At 38.6% G+C, this 16,678-nt stretch overlaps 1 protein-coding gene across 4 annotated transcripts in view; it reads left to right on the top strand.

Moving 5' to 3' along the window:
- LOC126183445 (membrane-associated protein Hem) overlaps nt 1–16,678 on the top strand; it is a 176,888-nt gene that overhangs the window by 151,704 nt on the left and 8,506 nt on the right. For 2 of the 4 annotated variants that reach the window (XM_049925436.1, XM_049925435.1), the window contains exons 19-20: nt 1,668–1,828; nt 11,483–11,567. In XM_049925436.1, coding sequence (XP_049781393.1) covers nt 1,668–1,828; nt 11,483–11,567 — 246 coding nt within the window. Of the gene's footprint in view, nt 1–1,667; nt 1,850–11,482; nt 11,568–16,678 lie in introns of all 4 variants that reach the window. The other 2 variants (XM_049925434.1, XM_049925433.1) reach the window with 1 other exon arrangement.

Raw genomic sequence — 16,678 nt, 5'->3', positions numbered from 1 at the left:
CTCAAAAAACTCATACCATCGAAAATACATGTTGAGGTTGGAGATGTGGTCCTGGATCAAGCTACAGATGTCAGTAGTAGTGTCTGACACCAAACGTAGAGACCGAGGTTGGTTGGCCACTGCAGTGGATGGTGGAACTGGAGTGGCAGAGTTCAGGAAGCCATTAGTTCACTACCGTCGGTGGGGTAGCGGAGGGGCAGCAAGTGCATGTCTTGTTGTCACCTGACATTTTGTCATGAAAACAGGATTCTTAAAAGATTCATTTATTGCATATCAAACAACAACAGTTGTGATGATTCTCGGAGAAGCCAATGCCTCCAGACCATAAGCTGTATACAGTTGGTGAGAAGGTGCTGTGGTCAGTATGCAGCTTGTTGTTGGTGACTGCCCACAGCATCCTTCGGCCAGTGAAGTGATGGTGGCGCAACTTGGCCAGGATGGTGATTCCACCAGCAGATGGCAGCCACAGTGATGGCCACACAGACTAGAGGCAGCTTGTAGCTCATAGCATGGTGCACTGGAGCCCAGAGAATCATGCCGTTGTCCCAGCATGGTGATAGCAGCTCTCAGCAACAATATCTGTCCAAGCTAATGGCGGCGGACAGGAAGGCGTTTGCCTGCACAGGTGATGGCAGTTGTACATGGCCTGGGCTCAAATTGTAGACCACCAGGGTAGGAGGCTGGCAAAAGCTGAAGTTGGCTCACAGGTGACCCACTGGTTAGAGGGCGCTAGATCAGCAGCATCGGGATGAGCACAAACAGCAGGAACGGAGGTAGCAGCCGCAGAGTTCAGCGGTGGTGCCTAGTTGATCCGTGGAGACTCGTAAACCAGCGTAGGTTCCAACTTGGAGCTGGTGACTGACAGACTGCATACTTCTGTCTAGAAATGAGTAGCATTTAGACGGGCTTGGCCCATCCTTATTTTGCCAAGGCATCAGTTCCAATCACGTAAGCAACAACAGAACTGTGGCTTGAATGTGAAGCCATCAGATCACCCATGCCCCAGGGACTCTTCCTTTTTGCTACGTCAATGATATTACAACTCTGGTCCATCTGTTGGCTATGTTGTGACTACTTGATGCTGTGGTGGCAGTACTTGTATCAGAACTTCAGGCCTGGTGTAAGTGTCTGGGAAATATTCAAAACATATTGATCATCCAGGAAAACAAACTAGGTACTACTCAGAATAAATAGCATAGAAAAGACTGTTAAATTTGAGGAAGAGTTAAAAGGTAACTTAGTGTCTCCCTTCTTTAAAATGTAAAAGAAAATTTACAAGCTAGTTATTTTAGGAGACTTCTTTTCCAGACTATAATATCCAGTGTGCTAACCACTGTGCCACCTTGCTCAGTGTTACTTTTCAAATCTGAGGCCAAAAACCTCTAAAATAGAAGTTCTGCTATTGATTTAATAGATTCATTGTCATTCAAAATGTGAAAACTCTTTGCTATCCTGTTACATACTGTAAATTTAAATAACTTCTCTTAAATTTTGGTACCAATAAACATAAAATCTTTGTGGCAGTAAATCTCATCTTTGGTTTCTTGTATTGTAATATTGTGAAAAAATCTCTAATAATTAATAATTAAAACTAATTAGTACAGTTACTTTCAATGTAAGCTGCTTATGTAAAAAAACTAAAAAAAATATTACTTCTTTTTTTCTAGATGTTGACAATGTGTTGCAAAGGATGACAATTGTGGGGGTGATTTTGAGTTTTCGGCAGTTAGCACAATCAGCCTTAGTAGATGTTCTAGAAGAAAGAATACCATTTCTTTTGAGCTCCATACTTGATTTTTATAACCATCTTCCTAGTGGAGACTCAATGGTTAGTGTTGCTGTTGTTCAGGTAATGTCAAGTGTTTTGGGTAAAACAGATCTGTTAGTAGTTTTTCTTCTATTTATGTAGTAACAAGTAAGTGCTTAAACTGAAATATTCTTTTTAAAAAGAAAATAGTATTATTTTTATAATGGATTGAGATTCTCACAATTGTGTAGAAATATAAAAACAAGAAAAAATTATAGTGGCACAAAGTGAAAGTTGCTCTGTGCACCATGTTAGACTGTCTCATGATCCAGCATATGTCACAGAAAGCAATTTGTACTTTGTATATTTTAGATGAACACTTTCCTTCAAGAGAAATGTGTAAATTACCTTAAAACTGACTGCCAGCATGGGGACGGATTTAGATCTGGAACTAATTAAAGAAAAATAAATTGCTCATTTGGCAAAATTATCCTGGATTTCAGCATATTTTCACATTGTTATCTAAAATTAATAAATCTGTAGTAATGCCCAAGCAAATGGTTCCCAAAATAATTTTACTCGAGGAAACCTTTATTCATCCTCATCTCTGATAAAACTGTGATCAACAAATAAATTGTATTGTGTAGAAAGTTCAGGATTTTAAGTTGTTTGAATCATCATCATCATCATCATCATCATCATCATCATCATTTAAGACTGATTATGCCTTTCAGCGTTCAGTCTGGAGCATAGCCCCCCTTATACAGTTCCTTCATGATCCCCTATTCAGTGCTAACATTGGTGCCTCTTCTGATGTTAAACCTATTACTTCAAAATCATTCTTAACCGAATCCAGGTACCTTCTCCTCAGTCTGCCCCGACTCCTCCTACCCTCTACTGCTGAATCCATGAGTCTCTTGGGTAACCTTGCTTCTCCCATGCGTGTAACATGACCCCACCATCTAAGCCTGTTCGCCCTGACTGCTACATCTATAGAGTTCATTCCCAGTTTTTCTTTGATTTCCTCATTGTGGACACCCTCCTGCCATTGTTCCCATCTACTAGTACCTGCAATCATCCTAGCTACTTTCATATCCGTAACCTCAACCTTGTTGATAAGGTAACCTGAATCCACCCAGCTTTCGCTCCCATACAACAAAGTTGGTCGAAAGATTGAACGGTGCACAGATAACTTAGTCTTGGTACTGACTTCCTTCTTGCAGAAGAGAGTAGATCGTAGCTGAGCGCTCACTGCATTAGCTTTGCTACACCTCGCTTCCAGTTCTTTCACTATGTTGCCATCCTGTGAGAATATGCATCCTAAGTACTTGAAACCGCCCACCTGTTCTAACTTTGTTCCTCCTATTTGGCACTCAATCTGTTTATATTTCTTTCCCACTGACATTACTTTCGTTTTGGAGATGCTAATCTTCATACCATAGTCCTTACATTTCTGATCTAGCTCTGAAATATTACTTTGCAAACTTTCAATCGAATCTGCCATCACAACTAAGTCATTCGCGTAAGCAAGACTGCTTATTTTGTGTTCACATATCTTAATCTCACCCAGCCAGTCTATTGTTTTCAACATATGATCCATGAATAATATGAACAACAGTGGAGACAGGTTGCAGCCTTGTCTTACCCCTGAAACTACTCTGAACCATGAACTCAATTTACCCTTTGTTGTTTGAATAATGTTAAATATTAAGTACAGACAGAGAGATGAGACAGACAAATTGTGTGTGACCACTCTATTTGCTGGCTGATGAGGTGGCACACTAGTCAGGCTAGCTATGCATTTAAAAGGTCTTGCACTTCATCATCGTCATCATCACCATTGTGGTATCGATAGCTACGGTGCCACAGCGTAGGTGCAAGTTCTTAAGTTGGCACTACGACAGACACCGACGACGGTGCCCTCTAGCCGGCGCTGTTGAGCTCTACGAGTGCTGCTGCAGATTCTACCCATTTGATTCCAAGGAGACGATCTAGCAACATTGTTTCTATTTCACAGTCGGTGAACCACTACTTGTACGCAAAGTTAAGTAAAGGTGATTTTAGTTTCACACTGCAGTGCCAAGAGTTCTACCTCACCTGCTCCACCTTTGGCCTACCTTTGTTTTCAGGAGCAGACCCACGTGCCGCCATCCAGGCAGTATACAAAAATCATCATCATCATCTTCTTCTTCTTCTCTTCTTCTTCTTCTTCTTCTTCATATTGCACATAAGGCATTTTCCTGTCCGGACTTCTCACTGTTTCCCATCACCTTTTCTCTTATCTTTGTAAATATCTTTTTGCAGCTGGTTGACAGCAGCAGGAAGTTTTTGGAAGACTAACATCTTCCATTCCTATCAAATGTTGAAAACATGCAGAGTTGTTTATTTTATTTGCTTGTGAGAATAACTACTCATGATGTGGAATGCATTGAAACATACAGAACACAGCATCTGCGTTTACACTCTACAAGCCATTATTAAGTGTGCAGCTGTGGATATTTGGAACCGATATGTTTTTGAACCCCTTCCTATTCTGCTTGTAAATGTTGTGTATGAAAAAGATAGCTTATACATGCATGAGCCCTGTTCTATTACTGAGGTCCTTCTCCAGCATTTTCAGTGTGTACTGTCAGTAAAGATAAAGATCAACTTTTTCAGCCAGGCACCTGTGTTGTATGGATGTAAACGAAATTATATTTCTTTGCTGGTACATGTGTCATAATATTGTCAGCCCAGTCCCCACTTGACCTTCAGAATAGTTGTATGTGTATGATCTTTAAAACTAAATGGGTGTTTTGTTCATATGGATAAACTGAAATACTGTGCTATGGTTTATCACTAATAAAGATTAATTAAAAGCTGGTGATGGTTTACATGTAGGCTGCTTCTTAATTTTTAGCGTGTAAGCAGTTGACAACTCAGTTTTAAAGTAGCTCTACCTCTCTTTGAAGATGATCCACACCAAGGAAATCACAAGACTACAACAAAAGATGAAAATATTAAGAAAATGCACCATATTGTATTACATTCCTAAGTGCAAAAAATTTTGTACCTGAGAAGTGTTTAATTGCTACACGGATTGTTTTTACAGTCATATATAGGTATTTTGCAGACCTGAAATCACAATCCAGAGATGAAATCTATTCACTTTGGCAAAGCGCATTGATGTAAAATAAGCCACTTTGAAAACTAAGAAAATTTTAAGAATAATCATTGCCAGGTTGAGAAATTTTCTCCTTGTTTGTGTAGGTTATATTTTTAGTCATGCACTCCTTGACCTTCAGTTGCAGAGCAACATCTCCATAAGATACATCATTTCTCTAAGGTAGTTACACTGTTGTGTGTCATTAGTTTGAGATTCCCAGATACTGAGCTCAAGTTTTATCTCATATAAGTGTAACTCAGTTTATAGTTATGTTATTAGCACTTCCTGCAAATGATTTCCAGATATTTGAGTATTTTTAATTCATAAGCAACTGTACAAAATCTTACCATTCACATCCAAAGCAAAAATCCAGATACAAAGTGGGGGATCCATGACTTTCTTGAAATTATGAGATTTAAATTTGTGCTGGAATAAACTGAATGAAGTACTCAAAGATACAGTGATTAAAAGCAAATAATTTTCACCTTACGTGGTCACCTTTTTGCAATTATTCAGTGTGGAAATGCGTGACACATCTTCTGTTTTAGTTCTTATTTGGTCATTGACAGTTTCGTGAAATGGTTCATTATGATTATGCATGGTTCCTTATGCAAGTATTATTAAAAATTATTTTGTTAGCCTGTTTCGTGCCTTGTTACTTGTCAAATGTATATTGTTTAGTGACACTGTTGTGAAACCTGCAACAAGCAGCTCATGACATATCTCACATGATATCTACTGTATCTCACATGATATCTAGTGACAAAACAGGTGTATAGAGGGACTTACTAGCAGTTTCTGTGCATATCACTCACTGCTGTCTTTGGTAATGGAGGCATTTTGTCTGAGTTACGAAACGGATAACCCCTGGGCTGTGGACCTAAGGGTGCAGTATTTCTTAAACATCAAATTTATTTGCATGAGTCTGTTGCAAAAGTGTGTCATAAGTAGATTAGTGTCATTAAAGTCAACAACCATTTTGAACAGTGGAGAGCTCCGCATACAATTGATGCCTGTTGTTAACAGTATTATTTATGGTGGGGTTTGAGAGCTCACCGATATTCTACAGTGTATGAGTGAAATATCGTAATGGAGCAGGAGAAAGTCGTGCCTACGACACTATTTCAGCAAATAGTGCTGCATACTTTGTTCTGAAAACTCGGTATAAAGACCCAAATGTATTTGCACTACTGAAACTGAACTGCTGGTTATTAACAGCTGGTAGCATTTTCTGATGAGTTGTATTTTCTACTTCATAGGACAGATGGACTTTGATCACATCCAGGGAGAAAGATTGGACAATAATCACTCTGCAACCATGGTGGAAAAACATAATTATGAGGATGCGGTATTATAGTCTAAAGAAAATTTCCGTACCATTCATCTACAAAGAAGGCATGCTTGCTCGATTTGGGTACAAATTTGTCCTCAGATTTTATGTTCATCCATAGTTTATATGTTACTTGGGAAGAGTACTGTTGTTCAGTTAAATTAATTTTTCTCTCTCTTATTCTAGGTACTTCATTTGTCCTAGATACAATCACAAGCCCTTTGATATTCACCCGTAGTTAACATCCCTTGGTTGGGTAATATCTTTCAGTTAGATAATCTTTTCTATCTCTTATTCTTGATACTTTATTTGCCCTAAATACAGTCACAAGGGTATATGACATTACAAATAACTAGACAATAAAGAGTAATAAACAAGTATTCAACCCTGAGAGAGAGAGAGAGAGAGAGAGAGAGAGAGAGAGAGAGAGAATATTCTGCTTACCATAAAAAATAATAGCCAGTGAAGTGTAATAAAGTCCCAGTCGCAGTTCCAAATTTGGATTTAAACTACAGTAGCCATTCCAGGGTTTGTGGATCACTGCTGAGGGAAAATACCACAACCTTGAGAGTAACTGACAAGTTAATCATTTATTTTTGCCAGTCCAGTATTAAAAAATTGATCAGCTCTGTGCTGGGTGCTAGTTCCTGGGGGTATCGCTGCTTGGTGAGTCTGTAGTTGAGTAGTAGCCCACACTGGAAGGAGCAGATATCCATAGTCCCTAGTGACCCATCAGAATTGCTGTCAAGCCACAACACAAGATAATCTGCCATACTACAGGGTTAAAAGTTTCTGCAAATTGCTGGAAGAACATGTTCAAAACTAAAGAGTGCTTCCATGGTGGCCAAATTCTATAGATCTTAATCCAATTGAACATCTTTGAAATGAACTTGATCATTGCGTTCACTGTGTGTATCCTCCCTTCAGTATCTGTGGCAACAAGTGTAGACAACATGGCTTCAAATGTCTGTGGATACTCTTCAGTACCTGAATGTCATTTCCAGTAAATCTTGCTCTTGTTTATACTGATGATGGTAGTTACTGCTGAAACTAGCAGATTATGGCAATGGTGGTGATGAAGATTATGATTATGATGATGGTGATTGTGATATGACTTGATGCTGTGTGTGGAACACACTTTAACACCATACAGCACTTGTTCCATGTTCACAAACAGCTTGTGATATAACTTTTCCATGCACAAGGAATCATGGTGTAGCTTTTGCATGTCACCATTCATCCTTCTAGTACAAATATCAAGTGAATAAATGAAAATTGTGATCATTAATATTATGATGTGCCAGCTGTTTACAAGAGGTTTTGATGATCTCACATGTTTAATATTGGTTATTTCTTCTACAGTATTTTAACGACTGAGAACTGTACTGCTCACATTACAAAGAGTGAAAGGAGTTGTTCAGGACGAAGACCTTAAGTGGTCACTTAAAACATTAAAGTTGTCTCTCAAACATTTAATTTTTATTGATAGATTATGAATTAGTTTTATGGCTGTGTATTTCACACATCTTTAGGCCTAAGCTAGGTTCAGTACAAGCTAGTGCAGATCTTTTTTTTGTTTTAGTGTTGTGTGTGTGGATATCACAATTATTGCATTGCATTACATTACATTAGATGATCATATTCTTTAGACCTCCCTGGGATGTGAAAAGAAGTTTAAGACTTACATTTTATGTAAACAGGATACAGTAGAATTGCTTAAAGTTGTGAAACATTGTAATATGAAAGTGATAATGAGAATTATTGAACTGGAAAGGTTGTGTGCATTTATGTCCAAAGGTAGTACAGGATGTTTCAAAAATATTCGTCCAATTTCAGAAGTCTGTATCTTCCACATTAATGAAAATAAGGCCTTGCTTATGAATACAATATTCTTATTTTCAATCAAACCATATGGTTGTGCAAGGATGTGTCTTCTATATGCATGCACATACAACCTTCAGATTCTTTTTACAATAATGTGTGTTTTGGATCAAAGTTTTCATTTGTCTTTTACAAATGTTCAATGTGCACTACACCAGATGCATGATAAACATCTAGACAACAGTCAAATTCCTCTCATAATTTTACAAGCACAGCTGGAGTTACTGCATTCACTGCTGTTGCATTGTGGTTGACCAAAAGTTGTTGGAAGGGTAGGCACATAGACAGTCTTTCACAAACCGCCACAAAAAAACCCACATACAATAAAATCAGGTGACGCTGCAGACCAGTGGTACACTGCACATGCCATGTGCTCCTTATGGCCGATCCATTGCTGAGGAGGCTTGTATCTAAGAAATGCTCTTACATGCAGGGGCCAATGCAGTGGTGCTCCATCCCATTGAATAACACTTTTTTTTTCAGTTGTGAAAAATGCCAGCTCTCCAACATATCCAGGTATGTGATTCTATTAAGCGAGCGAGTGAGTGAGTGAGTCATCTACAGGGGTTGGACAAAAATATGGAAACACTGTGAGAAAAGCATACTTGAACATAAATGCAAATGCTAGCCAAGCCTGCAGGCTGCGCTGTTGTATTTGATTAGAAATGGCATTTATGCAGTGTCCTCAATACATTGCAAGTGTCAGTTGCATTCATAACAGCTGTGTGGAGCTAAGGACTTCGAAAATGGGCAAATTATTGGTGTTTGTATTGTAGGTGCTTCCGTAACAGAGGTAGTTGAAGTGTTTGGTGGTTTAAGAGTCACCATATTGAAGGTTAATACCACATAAAGGGAAAATGGAAAAACCTCATCTGCTAAGTCACTATGCTGCTTAAAATGTGTGTAGGAAGATCGTGATGGACGGGCATTGAAGAAGATTGTGATGAAAAATGAAAGGATGATAGCTGCAAAAGTCACTGCAGAACTGAATTTTGCCCTTGCAAACCATATCGACACTATAACAACACAAAGAGAGCTCCTTAAGGTGGGAACTGGAGGGCTAGCTGGAATTCCAAAACCACAAGTCAGTGATGCAACAGCCCATAACAGGAAATTGGTGCTGAAGCCATAGCATATGGACTGTGGACTAATGGAAGAAAGTCATTTGTTCGGATTAGTCTTGTTTCACATTGTTTCCAACTAATGGTCAAGTTTACGAAGGTGAGACATGGCAGGGGATTGGCGACGATGATTTGGGACGTCATATTGCAGTATTCCCTGGGAACCACATTACTGCCAAGGATTATGTGAGCTTTTCAGTTGACTGGGTCCATCCCATAGTACAGTGTTTGTTCCCCAATGCTAATGCAGTGTTTCAATACAACAGGGCCTCTGTTCAAACACCTCAAATCATCCAGGAATGGTTTTCTGAGCACAAGTATGAATTGTCATGTCTCCCCTGGTTACCACAGTAACCAGATCTCAATATTATTGAACCTTTGTAGTCTGCTTTGGAGAGAAGGGTGCAGGATTGCTATTCACCTCCATCATTGTCACCTGAACTTGCCACTGTTTCGCAGGAAGAATGGTGTAAGATGCCTTTGAAAACCATTCAGGACCTGTATTTATCCATTTATAGATGACTGACAGCTGTTCTCAATGTGTACAGTTTTCCTACACTGTTTTAGGCATAGTAATATGTTGCATTTGTGGTGTTTCCATATTTTTTTGTAGCTGCATCTTGGAGACCCCTACCTGCAATCATATAAACTGGCTACTTATGGATGATACTAAGATAAACTTCTGGTTTTGATGTTGAACTTAAAATCCGCCCCAAGTTTCTATCTTTATTCACATAGTAGATATAGTCTTGTGAAATCGGACAAATCTTTTTGAAACACCCTGTAGCATATTATTATGTATAATCAATGACAGAAACACCCCGTATTATGTTGTTATCATTGAATTTTATTGGTACTTAATTTTTCTGTGTTAGTCATGGAAGAACACTTTTTTGTCTATAAGTTTGTGTTTTTAAGTTATTAAAGTGACAGGGAGCATGTGATCACTGATTTACCAACCACACTGCATGCATTGTAGTCCTGAATGGTGATGTGGAGGTGAAAGATTATCAAGTGACTGGTAGTGTATTCCCAAGGATTCTCACAAATGCATGAAATGCCTCAGATTTGAAATTTTCAGTGGCACTCAACATGGTTAAAGTTCATACCATGTGTCGCTATTGCAAAGAATAAAGGCAGTACCATATTGAAGAATTACACTGGCACATAGCAAAATGTGCAGGCATGACAAATGTGCCCAGGCCCCAAGGAGATTACCATCTCAAGAAACCAGCAGTATATTCCTCTCAGGGTGTGACAAGAGGACGTAGTTCTTGCTATGTAGAAATTGCTCACAGCAGTAACCTCTGTCACTGGCCTTTTCTGTACTTACTCCCCTTGTGGCTCAAAACCTCATGCCAGTCTTCTTACTAGACACCTCTTTGGTAGCTTCTGTATCTGACATGTCAGACGTGTAACTCTGTTGTCTAAGAAGACTGTGATGGTACATTGTGGTGTTATGTTTGTGTGGTTATGGATGTGTTTGGAGTGAAAGGAAGGGAGATGAACAACATATGGCCCTGCAGAATGTGAAGTGAGAAAAAGTGAAGGGAAAAATGACTTTATCACATAAAAAAACATTATTGTAATTATAATCACCTAATTAACATGCTTTTGTTGCACTTTGTGTGTAACTTTCATTGGCAGGCATGTGTTAGGTGTGGATGACACAGTGGCTGTCTGCTGATATAAGCTTCTAAATGTTAACATGTTTCAGTACTGTTGTATTTGCTGGTTAATTGTTTCTCTGTTAGCTACATACTCAATTTGATTCCATTGTTGTGCTATATTTGAGAGTTTTGTGAACACATCATCATTTCCGCATTATAACACCCATCTTCATCATTTCCCCACGATATGATCTATCCTGTATTAGATACTGATATATCATTCTTTTGAATAGTGAGTCAGCTTGATGATTTATTGTGAAAGCTACAGAACCATATGTATGGTTCTACAGCTTGACAAGGCAGTCCATAATTCTGTAGTCACTCACTGTGTTCTTACTCAAATTGGGCCCTAAGAATTAGATATGGATATTTCTCCTGTCTAGAAATGAAACCTTTTTTATTTAATAAACACCCCAAATTACTACAGAGCATTTCAGAGGTTAATGAATCACACCCCCTGTTAAAGAGTAATCTAATGCAGCTGTTTCTAATATACATCAGTGATTAAGATTGTATGAATTTTCTTGTTATTAGATTGGAGACATTCATTGCTCACCACTAATAAAGATATGCAATTTGTGTTTTCAGGCTGTTAGTGAAATGGCATCTGCAGCAGGATTGAGTTGCAAGGTTGATCCCACTCTTGTAGCTGCCCTTCGAAATCAAAAGAATGGTTTGTGTTTACATTTAAATAAGTTTAATAACCTTTATTTGTAAAAATGATGTTTATGCCAGGATGTGTCCATAGAAGTTCAATTTAAGGTTTTATTACATAGCTGAAACTGTTGAAAGATTGTTTACTTATGATTTGCAGCGGCACACTTTTTGACAGCATTCATCTAACATATATATTACATACCTCCAAACTTTTTTCCTCATTGTTGATTAAACTGTAAAATAGCATAATTGATTTTTGACAGATCAGGATGTGCTATAGCGTTACCACTATAGCAGCTAGGGGCTGGAAGTAATGCTCCCCATGGCCATGTAATTCAATAAGGTACAGATGCCCCCTGGACATGTCAGATGTCAAGTATCTTAAGAGGGGTGGAGGAAATGGGGGGGGGGGGGACATTACTGGGTTGAGTTTGGTGAATCTAGGTTTCACAGTGTGGGTCAGAGCCACCAATTCTCTGTTACCGTGAGCTCTGTCCAGGCTACAGGAACCATCATGCAGACAGTGAAACAGTGTATGTAACAGGAATCAGGGATCTTGGTTTACCTGTGTAGATAACGAGAATAGTAGAAATCTCTATACTAAAGCCTCAGACTGAATGAGGTAGATGGCTGTTGAGGCAAAATGATTATTTGTGACCATCCCTTGTGACCCTTGGCACACTCACATGTCATAATATATTCAGTCGTAATTGGCTTGGCCAGATAATATAGGTGTCTCTGGATTGGCCTTTATTTCCCTACTTGCTAATAGGGACAAAATGGTTCTCACTTCACAAATCCTTATTCCTCTCAGCAAGAGGGGCACCTTTCTTGGAGACAATAACACTCACTCAGCAAAGAGAGCATCAGCTCAAAAGAAACAGCTTAATGTTGACAGGACCTTTGAATATTTTTCCGAATATATTTTTCATGATCAAAAGAGAGGAAGGATCATTTGAAAAGGTGTTACCATTGTATTTAAATAAAGACCTGTAGTGTATTATCGGAAATCTGAACTCTATGTAACATTTTAACTGTGGAACGCTTTCAATGGAAACTCCTAGTTTTCATCAAGCGTAGTGTATCCACATCATGTGGAGAATTCCCCATCTTAAATAAATTGCACTCTTTCAGAAATATAATTAAGTGTTACCTCTTGAAGGAATTTTATTTCTATAGATACAAAATAAATAAAAATGTTGGAAAATAAGGAAGGGAAAGGTATCAAGAACATAATAAAGAGAATGAATAATGAACTGGAGAAGACAGCAGTATTCCTATTGACTATTAATGCTCCATCATTACATGAACACATAATAGCTGGGGCTCTTCTTTAAGATACATCACCAACCTGATATGCCATTTCAAGTAGTTTCTAGTAAATTTAGGTTAGGCAGAGAAGCTATATATACCTCAAATTTCCCTCAGTGACATCATTGTTTGCATTTGTGGCCAGATAAGCATTTTAAAAAATTGAATGCCGTTACCAAGATCTTAGCAGTTGAAACCAGCACAAATATTTGTAATTACCAGGTTTACACACATTGGTGGTCTTTCTGCTAAGTCATTTGTTTACTGATGCAACTAACACAAAGATTGCTGGAAAATTTATGCTAAGGGCCACAAATTCAATTCTTCAGGCATATTGAGAACTATCCAACAATTTGTTCCCATAAATGAAATCACTACTGCCTCCTTTGAAGAAAAAATATGCAAAAGAAAACAGAACTGCTGAAAGGAAGATTTCAAAACCCTCATTCCACATTTTTTCACTCTGTCTTTCTGAGTGACAGATTAGAGGATGGTGCATAAAATGTGACATGTAAATTGTATTCATGCAAAGAAGGAAAGAGAAACTAGGGACTTCTAATAATGCAGTTTATTGACACACATAGCACCATTACTGGTTTCATACTGACAGATTCACCTACAATGGTTGCTGACATTTAGATTACATTTGTTGTTTACATTTGTTGTCAGTTGTCCCCCACCCCCCACCCCACCCACCCATATGGTGAATCCCAATCTGGATATAAGGATATAAGTATCAGAAAGACAGAGCAGTGCCTCAAAATAATAATAATGTTACATTGCCAGAGTCTTTAGAATAGCTAAGAAGGCAGCATATTACCTCGTAGAGTGAGGAATCTTTCTCTGCAATCAGGGTCAGATGGACAGCACTGCAAACAAATATTAAGTTGACACTGTCTGAGAATCACACATAACTTTGGTGCATGATATATTATCCTACTATCAAGAACAGCAAGAAATGATTGTGGCAACAGTTTCTGAACTTAGTCAAGTATTCCAAACAATCAGCACAGGTATGCAAGACGATCAGGTAGATTTCATAGGTGGGTGTGAGGATCCTACTAGTGCTGTGAGGAGGAATGGAATGTTCCATGTGAACAAAGGAGACATCTATCACACAGACCATTGAAAGAACTTTGTTCAAATAACTGCTACTGTCAGACAGGATCTACCCTTCCATTACCTGCAAGGGCAGGAGCAGTTGGAACATTAGTTCTACAAATGATGAAGTTAACAGCTGCCCATTCTTATTGTGGGAGCTTTATGTGACTTTATCTGTAGCATGTGACGTATTATCAGATCATGATAAAATCCACTAGGCAGTGTTGTGGCATCTCAGTAAAAGTGCTAAAAATCATCCTCAATCTTTCTAACTTCATACGCAATGTAGGACAATTCCCCAGTTTGTTAAAAGAAGCCATTTTAATTTTCATCCTCAATTGTGGGAGAGATTTTTGTGTGTGTGGGTTGCTCTTATTAGCTATATGGGAAAAGACCTTAGAGCAAGTGATCAGCTGCCACTTTGTCTGGATATTAGAATTTAGTCAGCTCTGTAGTAAGTTTCAGTGTGGGACCAGAAGATGATTTTCCATAACTTATATCATAACCCTTCTGTAGGTGGCTCTACAACAGGCTTGTGCATGAAGACATCATCTAATTGATGATAGAACTATTAGGCGTATCATTCCCGGCAGCTTAACCCACAGGGCTTCTGGGGATGCCTTCCTGTTTTCTCTATGGTCCTTCCTTTCCCCTTGTTACTTTATATCTAAAATTACTGACAGTAAATCACATTTTTTTACAATATAATGGTGTCCTCCAAGGTACTGTTTTTATTAAATGCGTGATGTTTGTGGTAGAGAAAGAAAGAAAGAAAAATCTGGTAATGCAAAGCTTACTCAGTTTCTCCAAGATCACTTTATTAATTTCAGATGTCGTCCAGCAGCATTCCAAAAAGCATTAAATTTTAGTTTAGTTTAGTTTTGTGATGCACTTCAGTTAATGCTGCTTTAGTAGACTTCAGATTTGAAGGCTGTTGATGTCAGCCACAAGCAACATCTGAGTCATTACTTGGGTCACTCATTTTGTAGCTCTACAAGTATGAGAGAATTCCATAATTGTATCCATGAGACACACATATTTCATAGTGTTAGCAATTTTGGTAAAGTGGGGAAAGTATTGCAGATTAGAGTCTCTGTTGGCTGTGTTCCCATCTTTGTCTTGTTAGCACAGAGAGGGAGTGGAGGAAGTACTGCCAAGTACAGAGGTAGTTGAATTGGCTGCACCAGTAATGTGAACTTCTAAGGCCATTTGCTTACTAGGCTTACTTATGTTAGATTTATTATGTTTCAAAGCAACAAAAGCTGTGCTTGACTCAGACATGGATTGAACACTGCGTTGCTTTACTAGGCATTGTTATATTCAAAATTGTTAGAGGGGGAAAGAAGTGATAGGTGACAGATTAAGTGCTAGGAGCAACAAGGAATTGAACCCCAGACCTTTAAGAGTCCTAATCTGCAACTCAACTCACTGAACCGTGCCCCCCCCCTCTCCCCCCCCCCCCAACCTTTCCCCTCCACTTTTTTGTGTTTTGCACCACTGAGAGATACTCCTGTACCACCTATTAATAAATGTTTAGCAAACATTCAAACAGAAACCAGAAACTATGCTGAGCCACACGAATGAGCACTGGTTACAGATGACAGAGCTCTGTTCAACAAGTAAACAAGGAAAATTTGATGGTTTTCTACATTATTCATTATTTAAGTTATGAATAATAAATAACAAATAATTATTTTTGTTCAGAGAGGAATAATCTCTTTAAAATTTTTTGAATTATGTATTTATTTGAATAATTATGTAGGTAGAAATTTATTCGAATAATGCCCATCTCGGTTCAGCTGGTATCCCCAGCAGAGAAAATACAGTAGACAGTTCTCAACATTTTTTCATAGCTGTACGAAGCAGGGGAATAACAGAGTGTTCTGCTGGGTACTAGAACAACAAGCAAGTTGGCACTTTAGTCAAGAAAGCTTGTCAGTGACACACTGTACACAACTGTGCTGTCCGCAAGAAGGATGTTGTTGCAGCCTGATGGGAAGATGAGTGTTTTAGCTGTGGTTGCATAAACCAACTGTCCAGTTATGGCTTTTACCCTTCCAGACTCAGAGACCGGTACTGAAATGCAGTGGCATCCCAGTGACTATTTTGATTATGAATTATACAACTGTCAAGTCCTGCAAGATAGCCACAGTAATAATTTAAGGATCAGTTCCTGTGATTACTACTCTATAACAAGAGTGTGCAATGTTGGGTATCAATATTAAGTTTAGTGGTTGCACACTGAATTGTCCAATTCAGCATAGCAGTCTCTCCCCTCTCCTCCTGTGAACCATGACATAAGAAACAGTTGCCAAATAGATGGTGTCCTTATTACAAGTGTTATGATTGATGCAAGGATACCACTTCATATCTGCACAACAGGGTCTGGCACAGAGAAATGGCCTTTTTCCAAAATAATAGACCAGTGCACTCAGTTCGTTTCTTGTGCATTGAAACCAGACAGTATTTATGGACTGTAAAAATGTTTCTTGGGAAACATGCCAGATCTCATTGTGAATTTCTCGCAGTATTTCATGGGTGCAACTGACCAACATCTTCAGGTACAGCGAACACAGTGCTGAGTTGTGACCAAGCCTTCTATTCATGCCCGTCTAAGAAGAAAACACTCTGGTGTGAAGTATGCGAAATTTTGAGACTAATAGCAAAGATTTCCTGATCAGCAGTGGTGAAGGCAGCTATGCCACCTGTCAAATG

The sequence above is a fragment of the Schistocerca cancellata genome, chromosome 4 (assembly GCF_023864275.1).
Source record: "Schistocerca cancellata isolate TAMUIC-IGC-003103 chromosome 4, iqSchCanc2.1, whole genome shotgun sequence".
NCBI lineage: Eukaryota > Metazoa > Arthropoda > Insecta > Orthoptera > Acrididae > Schistocerca > Schistocerca cancellata.
This window is presented reverse-complemented; position numbering and strand designations above follow the sequence as displayed.